Consider the following 27,638-nt stretch of genomic DNA (forward strand, 5'->3'; position numbering starts at 1 on the left):
TAGATACTATTATTTCCCCTACTTTATAAATGAGGAAAATAAGGCTCAAATACTCTAACTTACTCAAGGAGTCTCAGCCAGGGTTGGTGAAGCTATGAGTCAATCTATTATTGCAATTCCAATGTCTCTCTACTCTGCCCATTTCAGCATGTTACCTCCCTGTCCTGCTCATCTCTCAAGGCCAAGCGGAACCCCATCACATCTGAGGCTTCCCAGACTGTCACAGCTGCATGAGTGGGTCTCCCTTGTGCATCTCTTCAAGTCACCAGTCACTGTTAGACTTGAGTTGCCTTTTATTCCCAAAGGTGACTGAATTCTTCAAAGGTCAGAAATCTACTCTTTTATCCCCCTAATACATAACACATATAGGTTGCCACCTCACAAGAGACAAAATTTTTTTTCTTCTGCATCTGTATGTCTTCTGTACTTCTTTTCTCCATTGGTTAGAAAAGTAAAGTATAAGTGCATTACACAGAATCCAAACGAAACACTCGAACACCTAAAACCCTTTCTGTGCTCTATTAATTTTTAGAGGGAATTATAAAATATATTGGAAATTTATCTCCAACCTCCTATATCTGTAATATATTTCTAATATTCAATTTAAAAAACCATCATAATGACCACATGGCACTGCAAATTCTATTGCATTATGAATCACCAAATAGTAAGGCATATTTAGTAGTTTGTTACAGCCATAATTCAACTTAAAAAAAGATAACTGACATATTTGGCAAGTTGCTGGTTCCTCCCTGACACACCTCAATCTATGGAGTTCTCACTCACACTGCAAAAACTGGGAGAGGCATTCTGACAAGCCCACATTAGGAACTGGACATTTTCCAACAAAATTATTACAAATGCTTAACTACTAAATCACTCATATTAAGGACTAAATAGCTTCATGTATAATAGCCTGGAAATTAGCTACACTTCTAATAATTTATATAAGAAACTATTCTGAATCCCAACCAAGTAACTTAAGTACCCAGTTAAGTTGAAAGTGGCAGCTTGTGTGCACTCCTAAATGCACATGGAAATTGTTAATTACCAATTAACAATTCAAATAAGTTTAGAATCCACTCCAGATTCTTTATATACAGTCATCCCTCACCACTTTGACTTTAGTGGCTTCACTCTATCAGTTTTTTCAAATACTGTACTATATTATACTATACTATATTTGAAAAAAACCACGAGAGTGAATCCATGAAAGTTGAAGCGCAAAGTGGTGAGGTATGACTGTACTTCAAATAAGTTTACCCCTCTATGCTGCAGCAGTGCAGGCAACACAAAGAGAAACGATAATCTGAAATGAAGACAACAAAATACCACATATTTATCCCTTAAATTCTAAGCAATGTTAAAAGATCTGGAAGCCTACTCAACCACAAAGACTTCTTGATGCAAGCACTACTGACCAAACATGAAGTACCATTATGCACCTAAAGCAGAACTTAGTTGCTTAAATGACAAGTTCTCAATTATAAAACACCTGTCCCACCATGTGAGCGTGTGTGTCTCCCTGTGGTCAGGGGTAACTTGTCTTATAGTCACATAAGTCTTATTATTGGGACACACATTTGCTAGCAAGTCCCAGTCCCACTGCCCATGGAGTTCCTATCAAGGACATCCAACAGATCGCACTGCTCCCAACACCACAAACAGAGCAACAGAGAAAGGCTTCAGGGATAAACTCAGCACCCTTCTAGTGGGAATGAAGTAGTCTCATAATCAGTAAAATTTCTGACTCTAAAGTGAATTGTGTGGACAGTATCCACAAAGCTCATTTCATTTAGACTGTTACCACTTGCCAAGCACAGCACTAAGCTTGTGAGGCTATAAAAATGAGTGAAAGCATAGCCTGCAGGTTAGGACACGGGAATTGCTGATATTTTTCTCTATCATTATTTTTAGTTTCAATAAATGTATTGCCTTTGGGAAGAAAACCCTTAGGTTTACAAATAATTTCAAAGACTAGATACACAATATTAAACTAAAAAAAAAAAAATCTGTTCTAAAACTATTAGAACTCAAAAATATTTCAATTCAGAAACATGCTGGTTAGTATCCCCATCTAGTTTCTGACTTCAGAGCTATAGATGTTACACTATCTATTAGCTACTGTACAATATGTATAAAATGCAAATCTAGAATTGAAAACAGAATCTATCCACTTAGCAGTTCTATACTTCTTACCATGAAGTTGTTTTAAAGCGAGATTTCTAAAATGATTCAAAACAACTGTTGTAGATCTGTGTATACAAACTAGCACCAAATTATGCCAAGAGAAATTTGGCATGGTAAATATAAATTTTGTCATATATTAGCTTTGAGTTGCTCAGCAAAGAACTGTCCATTCAACTCAGATGCACCCTCTTTGTAAAAATAGTTACCACTTAAGACATAAAACTGTAATAAAGTAATGAATGCATTAACCTTTACTCCCTATAGATGAGGAAATGCCTGTGGATCCTGAACTGAGGTGAGTGGTGTAGGGGAGGCAGAGGGGCTGTGTGAATTACTATAGCAAATAAAATAATCCCACACATATAGTATTCTAATTTATATTTTATTGCATTATGAAAATAACACATTTGGCAAAGTAATCTAAACTCCAAGTTGAAATAAAAGAAGATTCTGAAAATGTACTGATTTTTTAAAATGTGAATTAGATGTATTCTAACCAATACATCCTAGCATTTTTATTAGGGCAATAATCCAGTAAACCTAATTGCATATGAAATTACAAGATGTTTTTGTATTCACTCATTTAATGATTAGCACAAGTCTCGAGAGAGCTGAGCTCCATTTGATCAAAACCAACGCATTTAAGAAATTCCTGTTCAGAAGACAATCGGAAACACGACCCCAATTTTTATTTCCTTTGCTTCTACAAGCTGCATTTTCATCCTCACCACAAGATACATTTCCCATAATCAAACATTGTAGCAAATTTTGATTTTGCCCAAGTACCTTTATAAGTAAACTAGTATGTTATTTTAAAAATTGCTGACTTTAGAAATGTAAAAATGCATAAATACATGCCTGTCTACACCGGCAAAGCAAAATACTCTCTGAGCCTCAAAGTTTTAACAGGCCACATCTTCTGGACCAGTATTTCACTGATGCCCTTCCATGCCAAAGGGTCATGCTCTCTAACAGGCAATTCCACCGTGCAGACCACTCTCTGACAGGTGGTTACAATAAATCCTAATCAGATTAAATTTATCTAATAAACACTTAAAACATGACATTTTCCACTAATTTCTGACCTGCTACATTTTTAGAACTGAAAAGCTACATTAAAAAAAAGTACTAAGATGTTTTTATCTTAAAAGGAGAAAGTGCTAAAGATATATTATATATATATATGTATACATATGTGTGTGTGTGTGTGTGTGTGTGTGTATTTTATTTTTACCCCCTCAACTTTTCTGATCAGCAAGAATTTCAAATTCTTTATACATGTTGGGTTCAGAGTCTAGTCTTATAGGTAAACAATCTGCTCCGGGCCAAGAGAAAATTTTAATCATTGAGATTAAAATTAAGAGTCTTTAGATCTTTTCATATGACTCTGCTGGTGGTGTATTAAGAAAATGTACCCAAAATTAGTCTTAAAAATTCACATCTGAATCAGTTATTAGAAATGACATTTTTATATACTTGTAGAAACTGACTTCCAAATGGGCATCAGCACCTTAAACCAACTGAACCAGGTTCCTCAGTTTAACTATAGAAGTACTCTGTCTTTCCTGAACATACTCCATGAGCATTCTACAATTATCTGTATAAAAAGCAGTTAAGTTTGATCTCTGATCAACATATGAGTATCTAATAAATACAAAAATTATTAAACTATAGATCAAAATGCAGATCTCTCAGAGAGTTAAGTAACAGCATTTGGTATATTCACCATTACTGTACTTTATTTAATAAAGATAGACATTTGCCCTTGCAAAAATAATCGAAAGTTTACAAATAAAACCACAGACCTCAAAGTCATGATGCTAAAACTTCAACTTATACACAACAAACGTAAATCTATGTTAACAAATGGTCCATGGCACAATTAAAATAAAAATATCAAAAGGTCACAGGATCTTAAAGAACAGGTTTATTGACAATAATTTCATAAATATTCTAAAGAAAATGTCAAGATTTCTTAACATGTTAACAATCTGTTCTCATTGACAAAATATCCCTCGATAAAATAAGATTAACAGGTCACTAAAAATGAATATCAAATTTAAAATCAGCTTCATTTTAACATTTTTGTAAAATTAAAAAAAATTTTGCATGTGATTTTTCTCCAAATACAGTAAATTGATAGTTTTTATTTCAACCATCAGACATATTCATAAGTATCACCTAGCTGCTGTGAACCTGGCAGTCAGTAGCATGTCACCTTCAGACATAGACGGAGCCAAAGCAGTCTGGTGTTTTAGTCACAGCAATTGAAGTAGTCAAAATGCAAAACTGTGGTTGCCGCCCAAATTACCCAAAAGCCTATGATACAGTGTTAGAAACTGCATCAGTTTATAAGTTCATTTGTGTACTTCAGGTATCTGAAACTAAAAAAGGGATTATTTTATTTTTGATAAAAATGTACTCAAATATTTCATAACATTAATATTTATTGCTTTATATGAATACTGTATTGAAAGCCCAAGCATTCAGTTTACACACAGAAATTATACAGTTATATACCGCGTCACAAAGGTAGTGAACACATTACATTCTACAAAATCTACTTTACAGAAATTTAAAAATTCTAAATATCAAAAGGTACAGCCAAAGAAAACAGGTATAAATTTGGCAGCCAGTAATTTTGACAGGAAAATTGCATCTTGCATGACATTAGATATGCAAATTTGAAAATATTGAGTTTAAAGTAATCATTGTGCTTTGTGTTGATCTGAAAAATATAACACTGGCTGTTGAAGAAGCATGTTCAAAAATATTTAATTCACTTCAAAATGTCATACAAATTATGGTGATTTCTATGTACCCCTAAAGCTTCAGTCATTTAGCTCCAGTACATTACTAAAGTAATATATTAATTCTTCCAGTACAGTGGTGTTTCATATCATTGACATTTGTATACTCTAGAATAATTTAGAAAGAAATGTGTAATATTCACAATGTTCAGAAAAGCAAGCAAAAATTTAAGGAACCTGCCCAGTTCTTCTGAGATGGTCTCATGTCAGCTTTATAAGCATTCATTCTACAAAATAGTAAGCTAATGTTTGAACACAATTTCCAAGATAAAGCACATTTTCTCATAAATAATGAAGTATTTTTCTCAGGCACCTCAGAAGTATACAAAAGAATTTTAGTTTGAACAGATCTCTTGGAATGTGTTTAATCTGGTATTTTAACAGACTTTAGATTTCCAGGGTTTCACAAGGGCCAGATTTTATTTGAATTACTCAGAAGAGAAACAAACTGTCTTCTGAGTGAACTCAATCATTACCAATAGAAAAAAGTATCCACTGTATTTATTCATCTCTTATAGAAACAGAAAAATATAACATTTCCCCCCTTAGAATAATATATATATGTATGTGTGTGTATATATATATATATGTATGTATATATGACTTAAAGTTCCATTGTACAGTCAAACAATAAAATCTGGAAATCAGCATGAAACCCTAAAATTCACGTTAAAATGTTGAAACTATGACCAAAATATGAAAACCGCTAGAGCTGTCAGAGACAAGACAAAAAGCTTTTTTGCGTATGTATAAACTAAATAATCTCCAAAAGGTTTTCAAAATTATAATTACTTTCCAGTTTAAAAACTTTAATTCTAAAAAAAAAAAAAAAAAAAAAAAAATCTATACACAAACCACTGATTTGACCAAACCAAAAAAAGTCAGCGGTAAGCAGGACCCAAGGAGCTGATATTCACAGTTCTTACATGTACAACTCTTTCAGGATTTATCCCACAAAATACTTTATATTACAACCTGCTTCTTTTGTAAAACTAAAGGTCCACTTTATTACATAAAAGTTTTATACAGTGTAAAACCAGAACTGTATGTAAAATACTGTATCTAAATGTTTCTAAATAGCTAGTCTTGTTCCATTGGTTCCTCTGTGACTTCTGTGGCTTCATCATCGTTTTCCATGGATGATTCTGAGAGAACCTCTCCAGTTTTACTGGAACTGGATTCTACTAATTCTTTTGTGTCATAGCAATCAGAACCACTACTTTCAGGGCCTGTATTTTCACTACCTTCAGAATGTAAATCTTTCTCAGCTTGAGTCAGATCAGATTCCTCCATTTGATTATTTTCCTCAGAAGTCTCTTCATTCACAGTTAAGGCATCATCAGATTCTTTTTCTTGATTTTTTCTTTCAGGGATCATTTCTCTTGATGTCATAAAAGACTCTAAAAATAAGCAAATGTTGTTGTAGTTAAATTTTATTTTCAAAATACCTCCAACAGTTAAGTTTCATGAATTGTGATATTCTACAGTTCAAATCATGTCCCCTGAAACTGAGCAGCAACTACATAAATGTGGGAGAAAAGCCCAACATCAGCATTATAAGAAGTTCCATTATGTTACATTCTTTCACGCAAAAATAAAGTACAAGCATTTGGGATCTCCTTACTCCACCCTTTTATAGATGGTCTCTAAATACCTTCTTCTTCCTCTTCATCCTCTTCTTCATCCTCTTCTGCACAGTGTTGCCTGGTACAACTACTTTCTTTGTCTTTATCCTGAGATGAAGATGATGATTCTGTTTCTTCTACAATAACTGAAGAAATTTCACTGGAAGAGGTCTGACTGGCTGTCTCCCTGACTTCATTTTCCTGGTCAAACCGAAGTCTTTTTGCCTCATGCCCTTCCGCTTCTACAGCATCTTCATCTGGATGTTTATTCTTTATAGGGCTCACTGCGGAACCTTCTGATCCAGATGTCAGAGAGTCACTGTAAATGTGTTTTTAAAGTATCATTAATAAGTTTTTCTTCATCCTCTACATTAGTTTTTAAGGTCTAATAATTTTTTAATTGTACTTCACTGTCAAAGTTAAAATATAGCATCTGGGCCAAGAAAACATGAGAAAAGTTCCAAGGGAACCTAAACTGTTCAAATAATACTTCCCACTAGAAACTAGTCAGCAAGTTGTATGACCTTTCTTGTTCAATTTTCCAGTAAGTTAAATGTCCTCCTATAATAAAACTAGTCTTCCATATGGACATGCTCTTTAATCCATTCACTCACATGGGTCTTCTTTCCCTTAATATGATGCAGAAAATTTGAGATGGGATATAAATGTTTCCTTTTATGATCTATAATAAATTATTCACAAAATTTCAACTCATTTACAATTACATTTTCTAGTACCTTTCAAAAACAAGAAATAAAATGCATCATGACTAGTTTATTTTCTTAGGACATTATTTTAAAGAGAACAACCCCCCCCCCCCATTTAGCAGTTTTAAGCCTTTTCTACACCCGTCTTCAGCACATGCTAACTGCTCCTATAACCACATTAAAACCTGTTCTATCCCTACATTAGTAAATTGTAGACAGTAAATAGTAAGTGCTGAAAGCCATCAACAAATGTTAACATTTCATAAAATAGTTTTTGTTTTTAAACATAAATCCCCTACAAACCTGTGATTTTTGTCTTCATTTTGCTGTGAGTTTGACTCTTTGCCCTCTGTGCTCTCAGGCAAGCCATTCGTTGTCATGGGAACGGACAAAGAAACCTTTGGTCGATTCAGTGGTCTAGGTGTTCCTGGTCCATTTATATTAGACCTGTGGTAAGACAAATGAATATCATCTTCCCATTTTAATAAAAGTCATCCTTTTCAAGGCCATTCTGACTTTCATATCCACAGGTTACCAAATTAACTAATTCAGTTTAGTATCTTCTATGTGATCCATAAAATGCCCAATTTTCAATAAAGTATAATGAGCCTGCTACTCAAAATTAGGAAAAAGAAAACTCTTTGGATAGTAACTCATGAGTCTTACCTTTCAGTATAACTTGGTGAATTTCCAGGAAACATAACACCATTCATTCGATTTAAACTATTAGAATTGTTTTTTCTATGAGAAAACAAACAAAAAAAATAGTTATGGATGGTTTAGTGCTTTAGTTTTTACAAGAATCATGGGTCTATACAACATCTTTTGTAAAATCTCCCTGTTGCAGAACCAAACAAGACCGCTGTGATAAATAATAATTATGCGATTATCTTAATTAACAACATATGTATATTCTTTTAAAAAAATCTGAAAAGAAATTGTTTTTGTCTATTAAATCAGAGATATTTTTAACTTAAAACAACGTTTCTCTACAGGAGGCAACATTTATTGATGTCTGAAGACATTTTTCGGGAGAGAGGGGGATACTGCTGAAAACTAGGGGGTAGAGGTCAGGAATACTGCTAAATCTCTCATAATTTCCAGAATATCCACTCATTAACAGAATGTTAATAGTGTCAAAAACTATGTCCTAATCTGACATCTTAATTTGCTATATAAATCTGGAGAACTGGAAATAGTTTTCCATCATGAAGAGGAATGTCATCAAGTAGCTATCCCGAATCTAGGAGTTATCCCTTAAAGATGCCCTGGAAAGGTATCCAGGATGGAATTCCGGGGCCCTGGGTGCCCTGACACTACATAAATCCAACAATATGAAGATTATGGTAAATCAATCTTTTTTATACAAATCTCTTTACTGAAATACACATAGGTACTGTTATTGGTAAAATTCTATTTTGGAAACTGGGTGGTAAATTCACAAGTATTTATAAATGTTATCATGGTTAACTACATATAAAATAAATGCAACCAATTTTAAGACTAACATAGTAGAAATAATATAACGAGAATATTATATATTAGAAACAGAAAAATCTTTCTACTTACTCTGAAGAAGGATACACACAGCTAACAACCATCACATTCTGCAAACAAAAATTGGTGATTTTATATGAGGAAAAGTACTATAACAAAGTTTAATCATTTGTTTAATCAATTTCTCAGATTTATCCTGGTAGGTTAAGTTTCCATTTATTCTCATTTTACTAATAAAATATTTAAAATGAAATATAAAATATGAAAAATGAAACTTACAATTAAACAAAATACCAAAATCTAATATCTTACTGATGTATTTATTTTTTTGCCAGTCTTATTTTTATTTATTTTTACTCTACTTTAGTTGCTTTGGAGCCCTACCATTGCACGTAACAGAGTAGAACCACCCTCTCCTTACTTCAGTTAGAATCACCCTCAAGACATTTAGACATTAAACCTTTTAGGACAAATATAATGGATTTCCTTATAAAGCAGTACCAATCAAAGCCTGATGTGTAGTATCATATACCACAAGAAAAGAGACTCAAAATACCCAGTAAGGCTCTACGATCTATTGTAAATCACTAAGTAATGGTTTGGGATTCCTGATACCAGGATAAAATAAACTGAATTTGAATTATAACCTCACAATGAAAATTAGACTACATTTTAGGATCAATCACCAGTGAGGGAATCAGCCACCTATGGGTCCAATCTTGGTTCCCAGTGCTCCTTCCCCTTCTTCACTCTACACAAGTCAACTTCCTCAAACAACTTGTTGTCTTTACTCATCAGGCTGTTTCCTCTGTCCGAATGCCCTTCCCTTATTACTAATAGCTCCTAAACTCCCAGAAAACCTAATGCTTCCTTCATGCTTAAATCTGACCTTTACTTTTCTAAGTATCTAATTTAAATGCTTTGTATCAGTGATTTTTCAGTTGTGTTCATCTGAATTCCAGAACTGAAATAAATGAGTTGCATGGGTTAACAAGTTTGTAAAACACTCTATTTAAAGTTAGAATATCAATTATGGAACTTCACAGAACACTGAAATGTTGATATATACTATGAATATCCGAGAGGTAATACTAAGCTGCTTCCCCAAACTTAAGTGATTACAAGTCCTCCTCTAGCTCTCTATTACATCTCTGAAACTCTAACCACAATTCAGAAAACAATTGGGGGAAAACTTCAAGTAGGTTGAGAAACTTACTTCAAGAAAAGGTGCCTACAACTTTTACTCAGTGTGTTTTTCTTAAATCTCTTATGCTACAGTTTAATATAATTCCAATAACAAAATATATACCTTCTCTACTCCTCTGAGAAATTTGTCTGTTCCTGTATAATTTCTCCTTGGATCTGTTAGCAATTCACATAGTCGCTGAATAGTAAAAGGGATACTGCAAAAGAATACAATTTTATAGTTTGAGGTCATTAATTATTAAAAGAATTAGGAACATTATTAGTCTCACTATTTAAAGCTTTTATCTAGTCAAGCATGTGTTAAGCTACAAAAGAAAATGCTACAGTAGAGGAATGAATGAATGAGTCACTTAAAATGGGCAAGACAAAAGGCACACCTGTCTTTTTATTTAAGAAGAAAACCATTTTCCCTCCCTTGCCTTAAAAAGCAATGCACAACATCCAAAACTAACAGAAGTTTATAAACTGACTGAGAAAAAATTTTAACATTATAAATTCTGATAATTCAATTTTAAGTTTACAAGAGAAGACACAAATAATAAAGTTAGTTTATTTTAATACAGAAACTTCCCCTCAAACATTCTTTTGTACACAGATTTCTTTCAAGTGTCCAAATAAAACTACAAATGTTTTGCTACCAGACAGAATAAGACAAATAATTCCAATGAAAAAGTACTATAAACATAGTTCTGCTTTATAATTATTACTGTGTATACATGTTTCATCAAACAAAGTAGATAAAAAAAAAATACTCAGTATTTTGGTAAATGCCTTCTTGTTAACTTTACTAAATACCTCAACCATAATCAAATTTTTACTTGATCAAAACAAATGCAAAACTGACATAAGTTGGAACTAAAATAATTTTGTAAATATAAGTTTTGATCTCACATACTATTAGCATTCCTCAGAATTACAATCTGAACAGCAAATATGAGCATCAGATAAGACAAATGTAACTAAAAAGTACAAAATAAACTTCAGGCTTTAGTATTTGCCATATAAATATATTTATTCTTCTTACAAGGACAATTACAAAGCCTCATATTAATAGTTAACATTCAAAGAGTTCTTTATTAATAGTTTATGGGCAATTTGACACAACACTCTCCCCCCCCCCCCCACCCCAAAGTAAAGCAGCTAATGAGCAATACTGCCAGGATTCAAACCCACTTTATGTGACTTCAAATCCCATGTCCTAGTTTCCTCTATCCTGGACATACAGTACTCAAAATCATAAGTTTATTTCTTGATTGGATTGACTCAATTCTCATATTCTTAGCATCAATGCTATTCTTACATTATTATAAAATTGGTATAAGATTTACAACAAACTTTGAAAATGTATACATATTATTCATGTGAAAACATTTTGGTTATTTGAGAAGGCAAGAATCAATCTTTTCTCAGGTAGCATCAAACCTAAAGTCAGAAAACTATCATTCCACCAACACTAGACACTAACTAAAAGATGAAATATTCCTGATATCACAAATATTCAGAAGCAGCCACAAATACAGAACTTCTGTGATGTTTATTATGACTACTAGAGAAAATTCCTTAGGGTTCCTGAAAACAAATATTCTTCTTCTTGATTTTGAAAATTTATTCAGCGTGAAGTACACTGTCAAAACTAAGAATCTTTAAAATAGAAAAAAGAAGCAAAAAACACACCAACAATATTACTAATAATGAAACAGTAAGATTACATATGTTTTGTTCATTCTTATAAAGATAACACATAATAGGAAACCTATAGCTAATACATTAAATAACTAGAACTCCATTTTTAAAACTTAAGCACTTCCCTAAGCTACATATATAATAAACAACAGTTTTCAAATTGTTTGTCTTGTCTCATGACTGAAGGCTTCTAACTAAAGGTCAGAATCTCTTTACATATGTATGCGCAATATATAATTTATTTAGATACATATATGCACTACATGATTTCAGAGCATAGTGGTATACCTGAATCTTAGCCCCTCTCTCTCCTAGATCACTACTCTCCAAACCTTAAACACACATACACACCTGTTATTTCTTCATTAAATATCTCATAGTGATACTGCAATTAAAAATGTGTATATATATCATCCAAAAATAAAAAAGCACCCCGTGTTAAGAATTTTTAAGTATTTAACTGATAAATACGTTGACAATGTCTAGTTATATCTTTGCTCTAATTAAATTTCTTTCACACACAAAAAGCTAATATTGTCTCTTAAATTAAAATTAGCTTTAAAAGATGAGTATCTTTAAACTTCCTATTTAACAATGTTTAAATATTTGGCTAATTTTCTTTAGGAAGGCTAAGTAAAACTGCAGCTAAATTATAACCAATTTATGTTTTAGTGAATATCATTACTGCTTTCAGGGATAAAATGTATATTGTATTTGCATAGCAATGTCAGCAATAATAGTCTATGATAAAATGAATTTACATTCTTATACACGTTCAGAAGCTTTAAAAGTCATTTTACCCAGTGCCCAAGAGATGGCACTACAATGTCATATATATCACTTCCCTTCCTCACTTGAACAGGCTAAAATATTATTTATTTGTAAATAACAGTATCCACTGGAAATTTTAAATTATAACTTTGAGGACTGTACTAAAAGGTCTCTTTACATACAGTTAGTACTTTCAAATAAATAAAAGGGCCTACTTTAAGCTAGAAAAACTAACTAGCCAAGCCGATAGACATGTAACTAATTACAATAAGAAAAGCTAATAATATCAAGTACATAGTGCTATGAGGACTGAGTAAAATGCATGCCTGCAACAACCATGAGTTGGAAACAATTTGATGTAGGTCTTTAAAGGGAGGCATAAGAACAAACCAGATAAACAAATCCAAATAAATGCCTGGTGTACCCTATAAGAAAGGCTTGGTTTCTGTTACTCTTCCATTTGACATAGCAAACAATAGTTTATTCTATCTCCTGAAAATACTAAGGCTTTTCCCAATAAAATTTACCAGCTAAATTAAAACACATATGCTAAAAAGAGCAAAACAGGATATGACTCAACTTTCAATGAAACATATGAACCAGAATCCCTAAATTTGGGTACTGGGGGAAGGATGTTCATTAGAAAAGGTATACTATAAAATAAGTAACTTAGTGGAAAAATATTTGGGGTTATTTCAAATAAAATGCATTCAGCTTACTCTGCAATATATATTATATTTTACTGCCCACATTGTAAGATGAAAAACTACGAATATTTAAAGAACTGAAAAAAAAAAAATTTTTTTAAAAGCACATGGCTAGCCAGCATTAAAAATAAAAATAATACCTACAAAATCCAACACACACACACACACACACACACAGAAGATCCAAAAATAATAGGTCCTTTCAAATGGCATTATTCAGAAAGGCTACAAAAACCTGCTGACCATTCCTCTTTTAATGTACGAATTATAAGGATATTATTTCCTATCTGTAGGTTAAAAAATATATACTGGCTAAAAGAACATATATGTATAGCCCATGGATAGAGACAACAGTGTGGTGAAGGCCAGTGAGGTGTGAGGTGTGGAAAGCGGGTGGAGTGAGCAAAGGGAGGGAAAATGGGGGACATCTGTAACAGTGTCAATAATATTTTAAAAACACACACATACTCACAAATACATATATTGGCTAGGTGACCGGGAGACCTTGCCCAAGTTAAATTTACCTGTTTTAAATCATCATGTCCTTGTATCAGGAAAACAAGATCCTGAAAGCACACTTCTCACATGATGATCATGAGAATGAAATATGACATAACATACATAAATCACTTAACAGCACCTGAAATGTTTTATGAAGCACTTCAATAAATCTCAGTTCCTGTCATCACCCCGATCCTATCTACTGTTTATTTAACAGGGAATGCAGGACAGCACAATGCTCCAAAAACTAACTATAGAGAACAAAACCAAAGACACATCTGTTTTTTTAAACATTCCTTTTAATGACAAGGAAAGCAATTAATCCTGATTAAACAAATGAGTACACATTTTACACTAGTTACATATATTAATTTGACTGCAATCTATCCCAAAATGTTTACTGACTGGGAAAATAAAATAAAATAAAGTCTTGTATACCTAAAGGCTATGGTAATTCAATCAAGAAGTTCTACTGGACACTGCACAAAGCCATCAAAGCATAAATTAGCAACCCGATGCCATTATTTTTTAAAGACAGAAATTTTAAACAATAAGGCTAAGCTCTAAAGGAGCAATTTTCTATCTTTAAAAAAAAGCTCATAAAAAATTTAGATAACTGACTACCTTATCTCTATGTAGATAAGCAACTTTCCTCATGAAAAAGATAAATACAAAATATGACAAGGAGGCCATTAAACAGCTGAAGAAATAATCATTACATCAGACAGCTTACTTAAGAAAAAAGCTAAAACAGCCAATCCACTTTTGTTTTATTCATAAAGACATTTTACTATATCTTTATTTTCTATCATTAATGGTCACATTTGTACAGTGCTTTAGTTAACAGAATTATTTAAGTGAGACCTGAACTATTTAAGTGGAAAATAACTTAAATATGTCGTAATTACTAAAGGCTGAATGAATGGGTTCAGTTTTGTTTCCCAAGTCCTACAAAAGACAGAAATGCCACTGGTTTTTTGTAATATTATCTTCACTTAAAGCAATAAGTTCACCCTGGCTGGTTTGGCTCAGAGGTTAAAGCTTCGGCCTGCGGTCTGGAGAGACTCGGATTCAGTTCCTGCTAAAGGGCACGTATCTTGGTTGCAGTTTGTCCCTGGCCCTGGTTAGGTTGTGAGGGAGGCAGCCACTTGATGTGTCCCTTTCACATCAATGTTTCTCTCTCTCTCTCCCTCCCTCCCACTCTATCTGAACAAAAAATGAAAAATGTCCTCGGTGAGGATTAAAAAAACAAAATAAAAATAAAGCAATAGGTTCTTTCTGTACTCAGGCTTTATTTAATATGTGGATAAATATATACATATATAACTTTTCTTATACATATATTTTTATACCTTAAATCAAATGCCAGAAATTCTGAAGTTTACTGAAAATATCATTGTGAAATGAAAAGTATTAAAAATTAAGAAAATAGACTCTTTCAATGAGAAGTAACCCTAAACTAATATATCTGTATGTACAAAATAAATCTATAGCAATTGTCAAAACTTTTAATCAAGTTAACCATCTTTTACAGAACCTACAGTAGTATAAATTATTTTACTTAGATAAAATAAAAACACCAAGAAAAATTTCATTTGAGAGCATCATCTCAAATCATATTACCATGAGATAAGACACATGGAGTAGAGCAAGGTGGGAAGACTACTACATTACTCTGATTCTCAACTTGTTATGTGAATAGAAAAGAACTGAAGACAAACACATTTTAAGAAGAGAATAAATATGCTCAACAATGACAAATAATTTTTAAAAATGCAAACAATTCTGTATTTTTCCAAACCAACCAAGCAGCAGAAAATCCACCAGGCACTAAAATAGGTCAGAGGAGTGAGAACAAAGGAACAAGAAAGGCTAGACCCCATTCTCTCATCTCTGTGTCATCTCAAAACTGTACAGCAAACAATACAAAATAAAAAATGGAGCATGTGCTTTATATCCACAGATTTCAGAGTATAAAAACTGCACATATGACTTCTCAGAAAGGCGTGAAGAGGCAGGCTCTGAGTGCAAACACGTACAAGGACACCTGTGTTTATGCACATGCACAAACAACAATCGTGAAAGTTTTCAGGACTGAGCAAAATTTGATTAATCAAGTACATTAAAACAACTTTAGAGAAACTCAAACATCAGAAAGACTATCATGCCAAAACATGACAAGCACACCTCCGTTGTGACTATGCCTGCCTTAGAGATGATGTAACGGAGGTTTTTAGGTATCATGTGGTTGTGCTTTTTTTCAGACCCTCTTGCATAGTATTATATTTTAGTCAACTATCCAGAGTAAGTAAAACTTCCTGCTTCTTTTAGAGAGGTCATAGGTCTAACACCATTGTCAAAGGAGGGACAAAACTTAAGTAATTAATTTACTTTTACATTCATTAATTCTTTCAGTCTCAAAAATTTAAAGGACATTTTTTTTAAACCTCTAGGAATGTAAGCTACATTTTCTCTACCCCCCAAAACCTCTCTTTTTGTACCATTATAGAAACCACTAGCTACCTGCAGTTTCTAAATTACATGATGTCCGTGATAGAAAGAGGATTTCAAAAAGTGGCCCTTGTTGCCCTGGCCAGTTTGGCTCAGCGGTTAAAGCATCGGCCTGCGGTCTGGAGAGACCCGGGTTCGGTTCCCGCTAAGGGCGCGTACTTCGGTTGCAGTTTGTCCCCGGCCCTGGTTGGTCATGCGGGTGGCAGCCACTCGATGTGTCCCTTCACGTTGATGTTTCTCTCTCTCTCTCCCTTCCTCTCTCTCTCTCCCACTCTATCTGTACAAAAATTGGAAAAATATCCTTGGGTGAGGATAAAAAAAAAAAAAAGTGGCCCTTGTTTGACTGAATAATCCCAGAGGGCAGAAAAAGGCAACAAATATGTTTTATTTGACCATTCAATTAAGTTTCTAATTTTATTTTTATTTTTGATGTTTCCTTGCCTAAAAAAAAAAGTAACTTCAGTTTTGGAACGTAGCTATAATCCTTCTATAAAATTTTAAATTTCAAAGGTAATCTTGAAAGGAATAACTAAATTTAAAAAATAAAGAACTTTAAACATTCAACAATGTAATTCTATCTACCATGATCAATTAAACCAAATATAGATACAGAAATATGCTTTTATTCCTCCCATTTATTCATTCAATATTTGTTTGAGAACCTACTAAGTTTAGGTATTCATTGTTCCAGGCCTTGTTTGGAAAAGGTTCCTTCTGCTTTACAGAATCTTACAGTTCAGGAAATCAAGCAAACATGTAAATGGACAATTTCCACTTCAAATCATTTTAGAAAATGGATAATCTTTTTCATGTCCAAATACCATGTAGGATTTAATATGGTTTTTACTAATGAAAAACAACAGCAAAACAACAAAATAAACTTTCCTATTAGAAAATCACCAAAATATAAGGGGGAAAAAAGGATATGAAACTGAAATCCATAAGAGGCAATAAGAACACAAAAAAATGTTCAATTTCACTTGCAATCTATGGAACCAATCCACACGCATACATACAAAAATAATGAAGAATGACACTATCTGCACTTGTACACATGGAAGCATAAATGAACACATTTGTGAGGTCAACCTGGCAGCACCAATGAAAATTTTAAGTGTGTATACACTATGACCTAGCAATTTCATGCTACAAATTAAAAGAAAAGCAACAATAAATCTATACATATAATCAACATGACATTCATCAACACAAGAAGGCATGTACCAGGATGCTCATTATAAGCACTAATGGTAACAGTCAAAAAATAAACATTCGCGCCCTGGCCGGTTTGGCTCAGCGGTTAGAGCGTCCGCCTGTGGTCCGGAGAGACCCGGGTTCGGTTCCCGCTAAGGGCATGTACCTCGGTTGCAGTTTGTCCCCGGCCCTGGTTGGTCGTGCGGGTGGCAGCCACTCGATGTGTCCCTTTCACATCGATGTTTCCCTCTCTCTCTTCCTCTCTCTCCCTCCCACTCTGTCTGTACAAAAAATAAATAAATAAACATTCGCCACCAATGGGGACAGGGCAAATTAATTTATAGCCTGTTCATATAATAGAAAACATCGCAGCCATTTAAAATGAACAGGCAAACAAAAGACAGAGCTATAAATGTACTGATATAGATATTTCAAAGCTCTTCTAAAAGGAAAACACAACTAGCATCTAAGATGGTTCTACTTCGGTTCTTTTTCATATTCCTATTGTTACAGGATAGTGAGAAGCTAGGAAAATTCCAGGACCAGAAGACTAGAGAAACTGAGGGAAGATTAAACAAGGCCAAACATTCAGCCAGCTTGCTGTAAATACTTATCCTAAGAACAGATAGATAGATGGCCATCCTCACCAACCAAAGAATGCTGGAAAGGAGGACAAGGGAAGGGGAGAGAAGGGGAGTTTTAATGCCTCTTCTCCTCAACCAGAGTATATATAGTGTAAATCACCCTGGAACTGCTAAGGCAGGAGGGGGGGAAAGAGGGAAAGAAAGAAAGGAGAGATTTATATCAAAGAAGTCAGCCATTTGGGGGAATAAGGAGAGAAGAGGGAGTGTTCATCTCACTGTTTAAACATCAGCCCTGGGGCTTGTGAAGATCAAACTGCCAGCTACTTCTCATAAACTCTAGGAAAGCCATAACAAAGGAAATGGGGAGACCATAAGAGTTAATCTGTACCAAAATATTCAGCAGAGGAATTTTAAGACAGAAGGGTACATAACCCTTTAAACCCATACTGCACTTGCTCCTCAGGTTAGACGAGAGAATCTGTCTGAGCCTTACAAGACAGTCTATTTTGATAAATTTGCTTGCCTTTCTTCCTTAATAAATTAGATTTATTACAACACAGCTGTCACTTGTATGAATTCACCTGTACGAAACTGACAAGAACTGAGGAGGACATAGCCCTCTCTCTCCCACTCAGGGGGGCTTGTCTGGTGTCTGAAGTGCCTACAGCAGTGACATTTGGGGATCATTTCAAAACTGCGAACATAATATCACTTTGTAATTCAAAATATAATCTATTACAAATAGCAAGAATAGTACACTGAAAAGGGTAAATCCTCAAACTGAAAAAGAGTAAGTACTACTTCTACCCATTACTCTTAGCAAAATTATTTAAAGGAACAAATTTATATTCAAAACATAAAAATAAAATTGAAAAAGATACAGACATGTTTCAGTATACCAATACATGATATTATAATAAAGACAAAAAGGGTAAATTAGAAAAAATGACATATTAACATATCACTGAAAGACTGGACTATGCCTGATAAGAAAATGATTCATAAACTATCATTCTAAAAATTAAATTTCAAAAATAAGTTCAAAATACTTACGGTTCAAAGATAAAAAAGGTTTTCAAAGCAACTATGTTTTGTTTTGTTTTTATTATCCTCTCCCGAGGACATTTTTCCATTTTTGTTCAAGTATAGTGGGAGGGAGAGAGAGGAAGGGAGAGAAACATCAACGTGAAAGGGACACATCGAGTGGCTGCCTCCTGCACGACCCCAACCTGGGCCGGAGACAAACCGCAACCGAGATATGTACCCTTAGCAGGAACCATACCCAGGTTTCTCTGGACTGCAGGCCGACGCTCTAACCGCTAAACCAAACTGTCCAGGGCAAAATGCAATTATGTTTTTAAATATACTTAGGCATTTAATGATTATTCAAGTCATTTTTGGAAGTAGGTCAATTACCTGTTTCACAGATTAACAAATTACATTTAGATTTATTTAATAGCCTACATGTAATCTAGTCCAACTTAATTTGAAAGAACTGAAAGTGGTATTATTATTATTATTATTATTATGTGTGATATGTGCCCCTAGCGGGAACTGAACCCGGGACTGGTTCACAGGCCAACGCTCAACCGCTGAGCCAAACTGGCCAGGGCGAAAGTGTTATTATTAATTTAGACTCACAAATAAATTAGTTTAACATTCACAAAGCAGTGGTATAATATGACTTGTTTCACCTTAACTCTTATGTTTAAACGATAGCCATTTATGTCCAATATCACCATAATGTGCAACATCTATTTATCTATGCCCTATTTATAAGTATCCCCAAACATTCTTATCTTGAACACATTTTGTTCAGTAATCAATTTTATGCAACATATTTCTGATACATAGCATGTGGCTTCTTCTGGGTATGTTAGTAGCATAATTAACTAGTATGTAAGAAAATATATGTATATGGTTAAATAACTTTCAAAAGTACAACAGAATACACAGTGAAAATGTCTCCATCCCATCCCAAATTCCCAGAGGTGACTATCATTGATGAAACTCAAAGATAGACTGTTGGAAAGATGCGGTGGGCAGGACCGGAGGGAGGGTGAGTGTGTGAGAGCGTGAGCTAGGGTGTGAGAGAGTGTGAGTGGACGTGAAGATGGACGACCAAACCCGAGCAGTGCAGAGACGCGGAGCAGAAGGTTCCTGGGCTGTGGAAGGGAGCTGTAAGCGGCCCTTCAGGGCGCTTCTCTCTGCGCCACGGGGAGGTCCCACCATTTAGGAAGATCCCGGGATCTTCCCTGGGAGGAGGCAGTGGGAGCGGCTAGGGCCCAGCAACCTGAGTGCACGAGCACACCTGACACCATCAGACCAGTGGACACTGTGTATCAACACAGACCGGTACAGGGTACCAGAGCTCCCAAGGTGCCAGACACGGAAGGCGTGGGCAGCATGGAGCCCAGCACCATGCCCCACAGTAGCAGCCTCATCAGAGTCCAGATATACCCCCAGCAACAGAGGCTGAGGAGCAGACATCCATCCGCAGGCAATAGAAGCACAGACCAGCAGTTGAGACCCATTACCAAAATCTACAGCAAAAGCTGAGCAGGAGATGAGCCCCACAAAGCAGCAGCACTCCCCAGCCACCAACCAGAGATGGGACTTGGGGCTCCACAGACACCTGTGCGGTCCAGTAGCTCACAAGAGCAGTGGGAAGCCAGAGCCCGGGAGAGACTGGTGCAATCCAGCTGCCCACCCGCAGGATCTGCAGGGTGCAGGGGCTCCAAAGAGGCCTGTGCCACCCAGTAGAACTGTGCGATCCAGCTATCCGCAGGTCCTACGGAGTGCTGAAGCACCAGAGAGGCCCCTGTGAGCCAGCAAGGACTGTGCCATGCAATTACACGCGGGACCTGTGGGGTGCTGAAGCACCAGAGAGGCCTGCTCAACCCAGGCAGGTCTGTGCCATCCAGTTACCCGCGGGACCTGCAGGGTGCTAAAACACCAGAGAGGCCTGTGCGACCCAGCAGCCCATAACATAGACATAGAGCTGGGGGACTGTGCGATCCAGTTATCCGTGAGATCTGCAGTGTGTGGGGGCACCAGAAAGGCCTGTGCTACTCGGCTGTACACAAGATAGGCTTAGAGGTTGTGAAAAAGGAGGCAGAGTGAATAGAAGCCATGCAGACGGTCTCCCAGGACTAAACGGGAATTACAACTAAAATAAAAACAAATCCTTGGAGAAAAGCAATAGAACAGGACCATATAACCAGGGACACTGGTAGGATCGGTGGAGGCACGAAAGGATGGCAGGCTGGGAGCCCAAGGACAGCAGCAATCTTACCTATGAGTAGCACCCTTGGGGAATAGACCAAGCCCGCTCCACAGCCCAGAGAGCCAGGACAGCGCAATAAAATAGCCAAGGTCACTCACCTGGGGGCTACGGCAGAGGGAGGACACACTGGACTGGAACTCTGAGGGGACACCCTGGATTTGGAGAGCACTCAGTTTCTGCTGAGTTGTGGCCACAAAGAACAGTTGCCAGTGTGCTCCTTCCCGAGCTGTGGGAAAATGCAGCAGCCCCTGCCTCAGAGATTCAGCCTTTCCCAGGTGAGGTAAAGAAATGAAAATTGAGGCTCAGTAATAAGCAGCATCTATCCCACCCTCTGGAAATCCTCTTAGGCAGAACACCAGGACTACATTCCAAGGCACTGAGTAACTGAGACTACTAGCCACCAGGAAAAAGCTAGAGGATAACTGAACCTTTTCTGGGCTTGCAAATCTACCCAGGAAAGTAAGACTTGACTGTGGTGTTTAACGTGAGCCCACCTAGGCTCATTCGACCCAGTAAAGGGAGCCACAAACAGCAGAACAAAACACTCACAGGGAAAATTTGAAAGTCTCCAAAACCACCTGAGATAGCCAAAATGGTGAAACAAAGAAACAAATCCCAAATGAAAGAACAAGAGAACTCTATCGAAGATGAGATCAATGAAATGCAGCTAAGCAAATTATCAGAGGTAGAGTCCAGAGCCATGATCTTGAGGAAGCTCAACAGCATGAGTAAGGACATCAGCACCATGTCTAAAGATAGAGAAACACTGAAAAACAACCAACTGGTAATGAAGAATGACATAGCAGAAATTAAGAACACATTGGAAGGACTAAACAGCAGAGTAGAGGAAGCTAAGGACCAGCTCAGTGAATTAGAAGAAAGGGTAAAAAAAAAAAAAAAAAATCAACCAATCAGAAAATGAAAAGAAAAAATCAGTAAAAAACAGGAAAATACTTTTTAAGAAAACCGTGGGACAAGTGAAAAAGTAATAACATTTGCATCATAGGAGTCCCCGAAAAGGAAGAAAATGGGCAAGGATTACAGAACATATTTGAAGAAATAATGACAGAAAACTTTCCTAACATGGTGAAGGAAGAAGGCATTCAAGTTCAAGAAGCACAGAGAGCCTCAAGTAAAAAGAACCCTAAAAGGCCCACACCAAGACACATAGTAATTAAAATGCCAAATATTAAAGACAAAGAGAGAATCCTAAAGGCAGCAAGGGATAAGCAACAGGTTACCTACAAAGGAAACCCCATAAGGCTCTCAGCTGACTTCTCAACAGACACACTATAGGACAGAAGGGAGTGGCACGAAGTAATCGAGGTCATGAAAAACAAGGATCTGAATCCAAGACAACTCTATTCAACAAGACTATCATTCAAAATAGAACGTCAAATAAAGAGCTTCCCAGACAAAAACAAAAAAAGGCTAAGGGGATATATTCACACCAAACGAGCATTACAAGATATGCTAAAAGGACTGCTGTAATTAGTAGAAGAAATAGGAAGAAAAATAGAACCACACTAAACAAAAATAGCAATAAATAAGTACATATGAATCATCACCTTAAATGTGAACCATTTGAATGCTCTGATAAAAAGACACAGAGTAGCTGACTGGATAAGAAAGCATGACTCACATATATGTTGTTTACAAGAGACCCATCTCACAACAAAAGACTCACATAGGTTGAAAGCAAAAAAAAAAAAAAAAAAAAAAAAAGCTAGGGTAGCAATACTCATATCTGATAAAGTAGACTTCAAAATGAAGACCATAACTAGAGACAAAGAAGGCCACTACATAATATTGCAAGGATCTATCCAACAGGAAGATATAACCTTGGTAAACATATATGCACCCAATATAGGAGCACCAACATATATTAAACATCTTATGGGGGACTTCAAAGGAGAAACCAACAGCAATACAATCATAGCAGGAGACTTCAACACCTTACTGACATCACTGAATAGATCTTCCAGACAAAAAATTAACAAGGAAACACAGACTCTAAATGAAGAACTAGATCAAATATTTTTCATAGATATCTACAGAGAATTACAACCCAAAAAAGCAGAACTAACATTCTTCTCAAGTGCACATGGGATATTCTCAAAGATATACCACATGTTAGGACACAAACTAAGTCTCTACAAGTTCAAGAAGATTGAAATCATATCAAGCATCTTCATATCAAGCATCTTCTCAGATCACAATGTGATGAAACTAGAAATCAACAGCAACAAGAACATGCAAAGACATTTGAAAACATGGAGGTTGAATAGCACGGTATTGAACAATGAACGGGTTACCATGGAGATCAAGGAAGAAATTAAAAACTTCCTAGAAACCAATGAAAATGAACACACAACACAAAATCTATGGAATACAGCGAAAGTAGATCTGAGAGGGAAGTTCATAGCATTACAGGCCTACCTCAAAATGCAAAAAAAATTTCTAACAGAATATCTAACCTAACAACTTAAAGAACTAGAAAGCATACGAAAAGAAAAACCCAGAGCAAGCAGAAGGAAGGAAATAGGAAAGATCAGAGCAGAAATAAATGACATGGAGACAAAAAAAAAAAAACTCAAGGGATCAATGAAACAAAGAGCTCGTTCTTTGAAAAGATAAACAAGATTGATGGACCGTTATCTAGACTCACCAAGAAACAAAGAGAACCCCCACACACAAAATCAGAAATGAAAGAGGAGATATAATAACTGACACCACAGAAACACTAAGGATTGTTAACAAACATTATGAACAATTATATGGCAACAAATTCGACAATCTAAGCTAAATGGATCAATTTCTAGAAACACAGAGTCTCCCAAAACGAAACCAGGAAGAGATAGAAAACTTGAACAGACCAATAAGAACAGAAGAAATTGAAGATGTAATCAAGACTCTCCCAGGAAACAAAAGCCCAGGCGCGGACGGCTTGACGAGGGAATTTTACCTAACATTCAAATAAGAACTAATACCCATTCTCCTGAAACTACTTCAAAAAATTCAAGAAGGAAGACCTCCAAACTCATTCTATGAGACCAGCATAATTCTAACTCTAAAACCAGAAAAACACACTACAAAGAATGGAAACTACAGACTTACATCCTTGATGAACATAGATGCCAAAATCCTGATCAAAATACTAGCAAATCGGATCCAGCAATACAGCAAAAAAATTAGTCACCATGACCAAGTGGGATTCATCCCAGGAATACAAGGTTGGTACAACATTCGCAAATCAATAAATGTGATACACCACATAAACAAAATGAAAGATATAAATCACATGAACATATCAATAGACGCTGAAAAAGAATTCGACAAAATCCAGCACCCAATTCTGATAAAAACGCTCAGCAATCTGGAAATAGAGAGATCATATCTCGACATAATGGATCCATATATGGAAGACCTACAGCCAACACCATACTCAATGGGCAAAAATTGAAAGCATTTCCCTTAAGAACAGGAACAAGGCAAGGATGCCCACTTTCACCACTCTTATTTAACATAGTACTGGAAGTCTTAGCCACAGCCATCAGACAGGAGGAAAAAATAAAAGGAATCCAAATGGGAAAGGAAGAATTGAAACTGTCATTATTCGCAGATGACATTATACTACACGTAGAAAACCCCAAAGAGTCCATCAAAAATTTACTAGATTTAATAAATGAATGTGGCACAGTAGCAGAATACAAAATTAACGTGAAGAAATCTATGGCATTCTTATACACCAATAATGAACTCACAGAAAGAGAAACTAAAATCCCATTTACCATCGCAGCTAAAAAATTAAGATATATTAGGAATAAACTTAACCAAAGAAATAAACGACCTATTCGCAGAAAAATTCAGGTCATTGAAAAAGAAATAGAGAAAGATATAAAAAAGTGGAAGCACATACCTTGTTTATGGATTGGAAGAATCAACATCATTAAAATGTCCATACTACCCAAAGCAATCTATAGATACAATGCAATCACCATCAAAATACCAACGACATACCTCACAGAACTAGAACAAATACTTCAAAAGTTCGTATGAAACCAAAAAAGACCTCAAATAGCCACAGCAAAATTGAAAAAAAAAAAAAGAACAAAGTTGGAGGGATCACATTACCAGAGTTCAGGTTATACTACAAAGCCACTATAATCAAAACAGTGTGATACTGGCACAAGAACAGGCATATAGACCAGTGGAACAGAACAGAGAACCCAGAAATGGACCCAAGGCAATATGCTCAATTAATATTTGACAAAGGTGGCAAGAGCATACAGTGGAGTAAAGACAGACTCTTTAATAAATGGTGTTGGGAAAATTGGACAGCTACATGCAGACAAATGAAACTAGACCATCAACTTACACCATACACAAAAATAAACTCAAAATGGATAAAAGACTTAAATGTGACTCATGAATCCATAAAAATCCTAGAAGAAAACGTAGGCAACAAAGTTTCAGACATTATAAGCAGCAGAATTTTCACGGATACATCATCTAAGGCAACAGAAACAAAGGAGAAAATGAACACATGGGACTACATCAAACTCAAAAGCTTCTGCACAGCACAAGAAACAATCATCAAAATGGGAACGCAACCCACTGTATGGGAGAGCATAATTGCCAATGATATATCAGATACGGGGTTAATTTCCATTATGTATAGTGTGCTCATACAACTCAACAAAAGACAAAGAATCCAATTAAAAAATGGGCAGAGGAACTAAATAGACACCTCTCCAAACAGGACATACAAATGGCTAAGAGACATATGAAGAAATGTTCAACATCACTAACCATCAGAGAGATGCAAATTAAAACAACAATTAGGTATCACCTCACACCTGTCAGAATGGCCGCCATCAACAAATCACCAAACAAGTGTTGGCAAGGGTGTGGTGAAAAGAGGACTCTACTACACTGCTGGTGGGAATGCAGACTGGTGCAGCCACTATGGAAAACAATATGGTGTTACCTCAAAAAATTAAAAATTGAACTGCCATTTGACCCAGTGATCCCACTTCTAGGAATATACCCTAAGAAGCCTGAAACACCAATCAGAAAGAATATATGTACCCCCGTGTTCATAGCAGCACTATTTACAATCGCTAAGATCTGGAAACAGCCCAAGTGTCCATCAGTAGACAAATGGACAAAAAAGCTGTGGTACATATACTCAATGGAGTACTATGCAGCTGTGATAAAGAAAGATCTCTTATCCTTTGAGACGACATGGAGGGACCTGGAAAGTATTATCCCAAGCAAAACAAGCCAAACAGTGAAAGACAAGTATCATATGATCTCACTTATTTGTGGAATATAATGAACATAACAGTCTGAGGAATGGTGTAGTCCCAGAGACGTGGAAGTGGGGTACAGACTGACAATCCCCTGAAGAGGGGGTTGGGGGGGGGAGATAAACCACAGAACTTGTATGCATGTATGTATGAACAATGGACATGGACAGCAAAGCTGGGGACAGGGTAGGGAGGGAGAGGAGGGGTGAATCAGTGGGGGGAAAAAAGAGAAACATCTGTAAAAAAAATTAATTTCAAAAAAGAAAAAGGATACTGTTCTGTATTATTTATAAAATGTTATGTTTATCAATATAATAAATAAAGAAAGAAACTCAAAGATAAAGCTATAATTTCTCTCCCATCCCCCAATAAAATATTTTAGGAACAGACCTGAAATCAAAGCACAAGAATTTGATATATTAAGCAAAACTCCCAAACTTAAAAAACAAGAGAACATGGAACATAACAAAGGGTTAACTGAATTACAGTATCTGTCAGAAATCTCATGCAATTAAATACCTGAAGAAATGAGACTATTATGCCACCTAAAAATACAAATGAAACCCCTTCAAATAAAATGTCCCTAAACATAAATTTATGGTTAACATATCCACGATTCATTAAATTTGATATTATCACTCCTCTCTCTAAATTGTCAATGCCAAATTGAATATTGAATAATTCAACTTCACAAATACTACTTTGGTTCAATAAAAGAAATCCTAAAACTATAGTCCTGAAAAGAAAGTATTTAAAATGACACAAAATGAGACACAGCAACATTTTTAAAAAATCAGTTTTATTATAGTGCAGAGTTATCTTTTCAAGTGCAGTGTTTTACAAAGGGCTAAAAATAGTTACTTATTGCGGAGAGTAGAGGAACTCCAAAAAAATTTTAAATAAAAAGCCATTAAGTAAAATACCTAACATAAATAGTTAATTTTCATTTTTTTAAAAATATGACATCTCAATGATGTACAGGTTCTATACAAAGTATGAAGATTTATAACACCAGATATAAAATGCAAATAAAAACAGTAAAATATTTCCTATC

General features: G+C 35.4%; 1 protein-coding gene across 2 annotated transcripts in view; it reads right to left on the bottom strand.

Moving 5' to 3' along the window:
* Positions 1-4,065: 4,065 nt before the first annotated feature.
* Positions 4,066-27,638, bottom strand: part of PPP4R2 (protein phosphatase 4 regulatory subunit 2) — a 62,582-nt gene continuing 39,009 nt past the window's right edge. For both annotated transcript variants that reach the window (XM_036267020.1, XM_036267021.1), the window contains exons 4-9: positions 10,139-10,232; positions 8,902-8,939; positions 7,999-8,073; positions 7,636-7,779; positions 6,655-6,944; positions 4,066-6,400 (exon numbers count right to left, since the gene is read on the bottom strand). In XM_036267020.1, coding sequence (XP_036122913.1) covers positions 6,081-6,400; positions 6,655-6,944; positions 7,636-7,779; positions 7,999-8,073; positions 8,902-8,939; positions 10,139-10,232 — 961 coding nt within the window. In that variant the 3' untranslated portion in view covers positions 4,066-6,080. The remainder of the gene's footprint in view (positions 6,401-6,654; positions 6,945-7,635; positions 7,780-7,998; positions 8,074-8,901; positions 8,940-10,138; positions 10,233-27,638) is intronic.

Source organism: Molossus molossus, unplaced genomic scaffold (genome assembly GCF_014108415.1).
Source record: "Molossus molossus isolate mMolMol1 unplaced genomic scaffold, mMolMol1.p scaffold_m16_p_18, whole genome shotgun sequence".
Taxonomy (NCBI): Eukaryota; Metazoa; Chordata; class Mammalia; order Chiroptera; family Molossidae; genus Molossus; species Molossus molossus.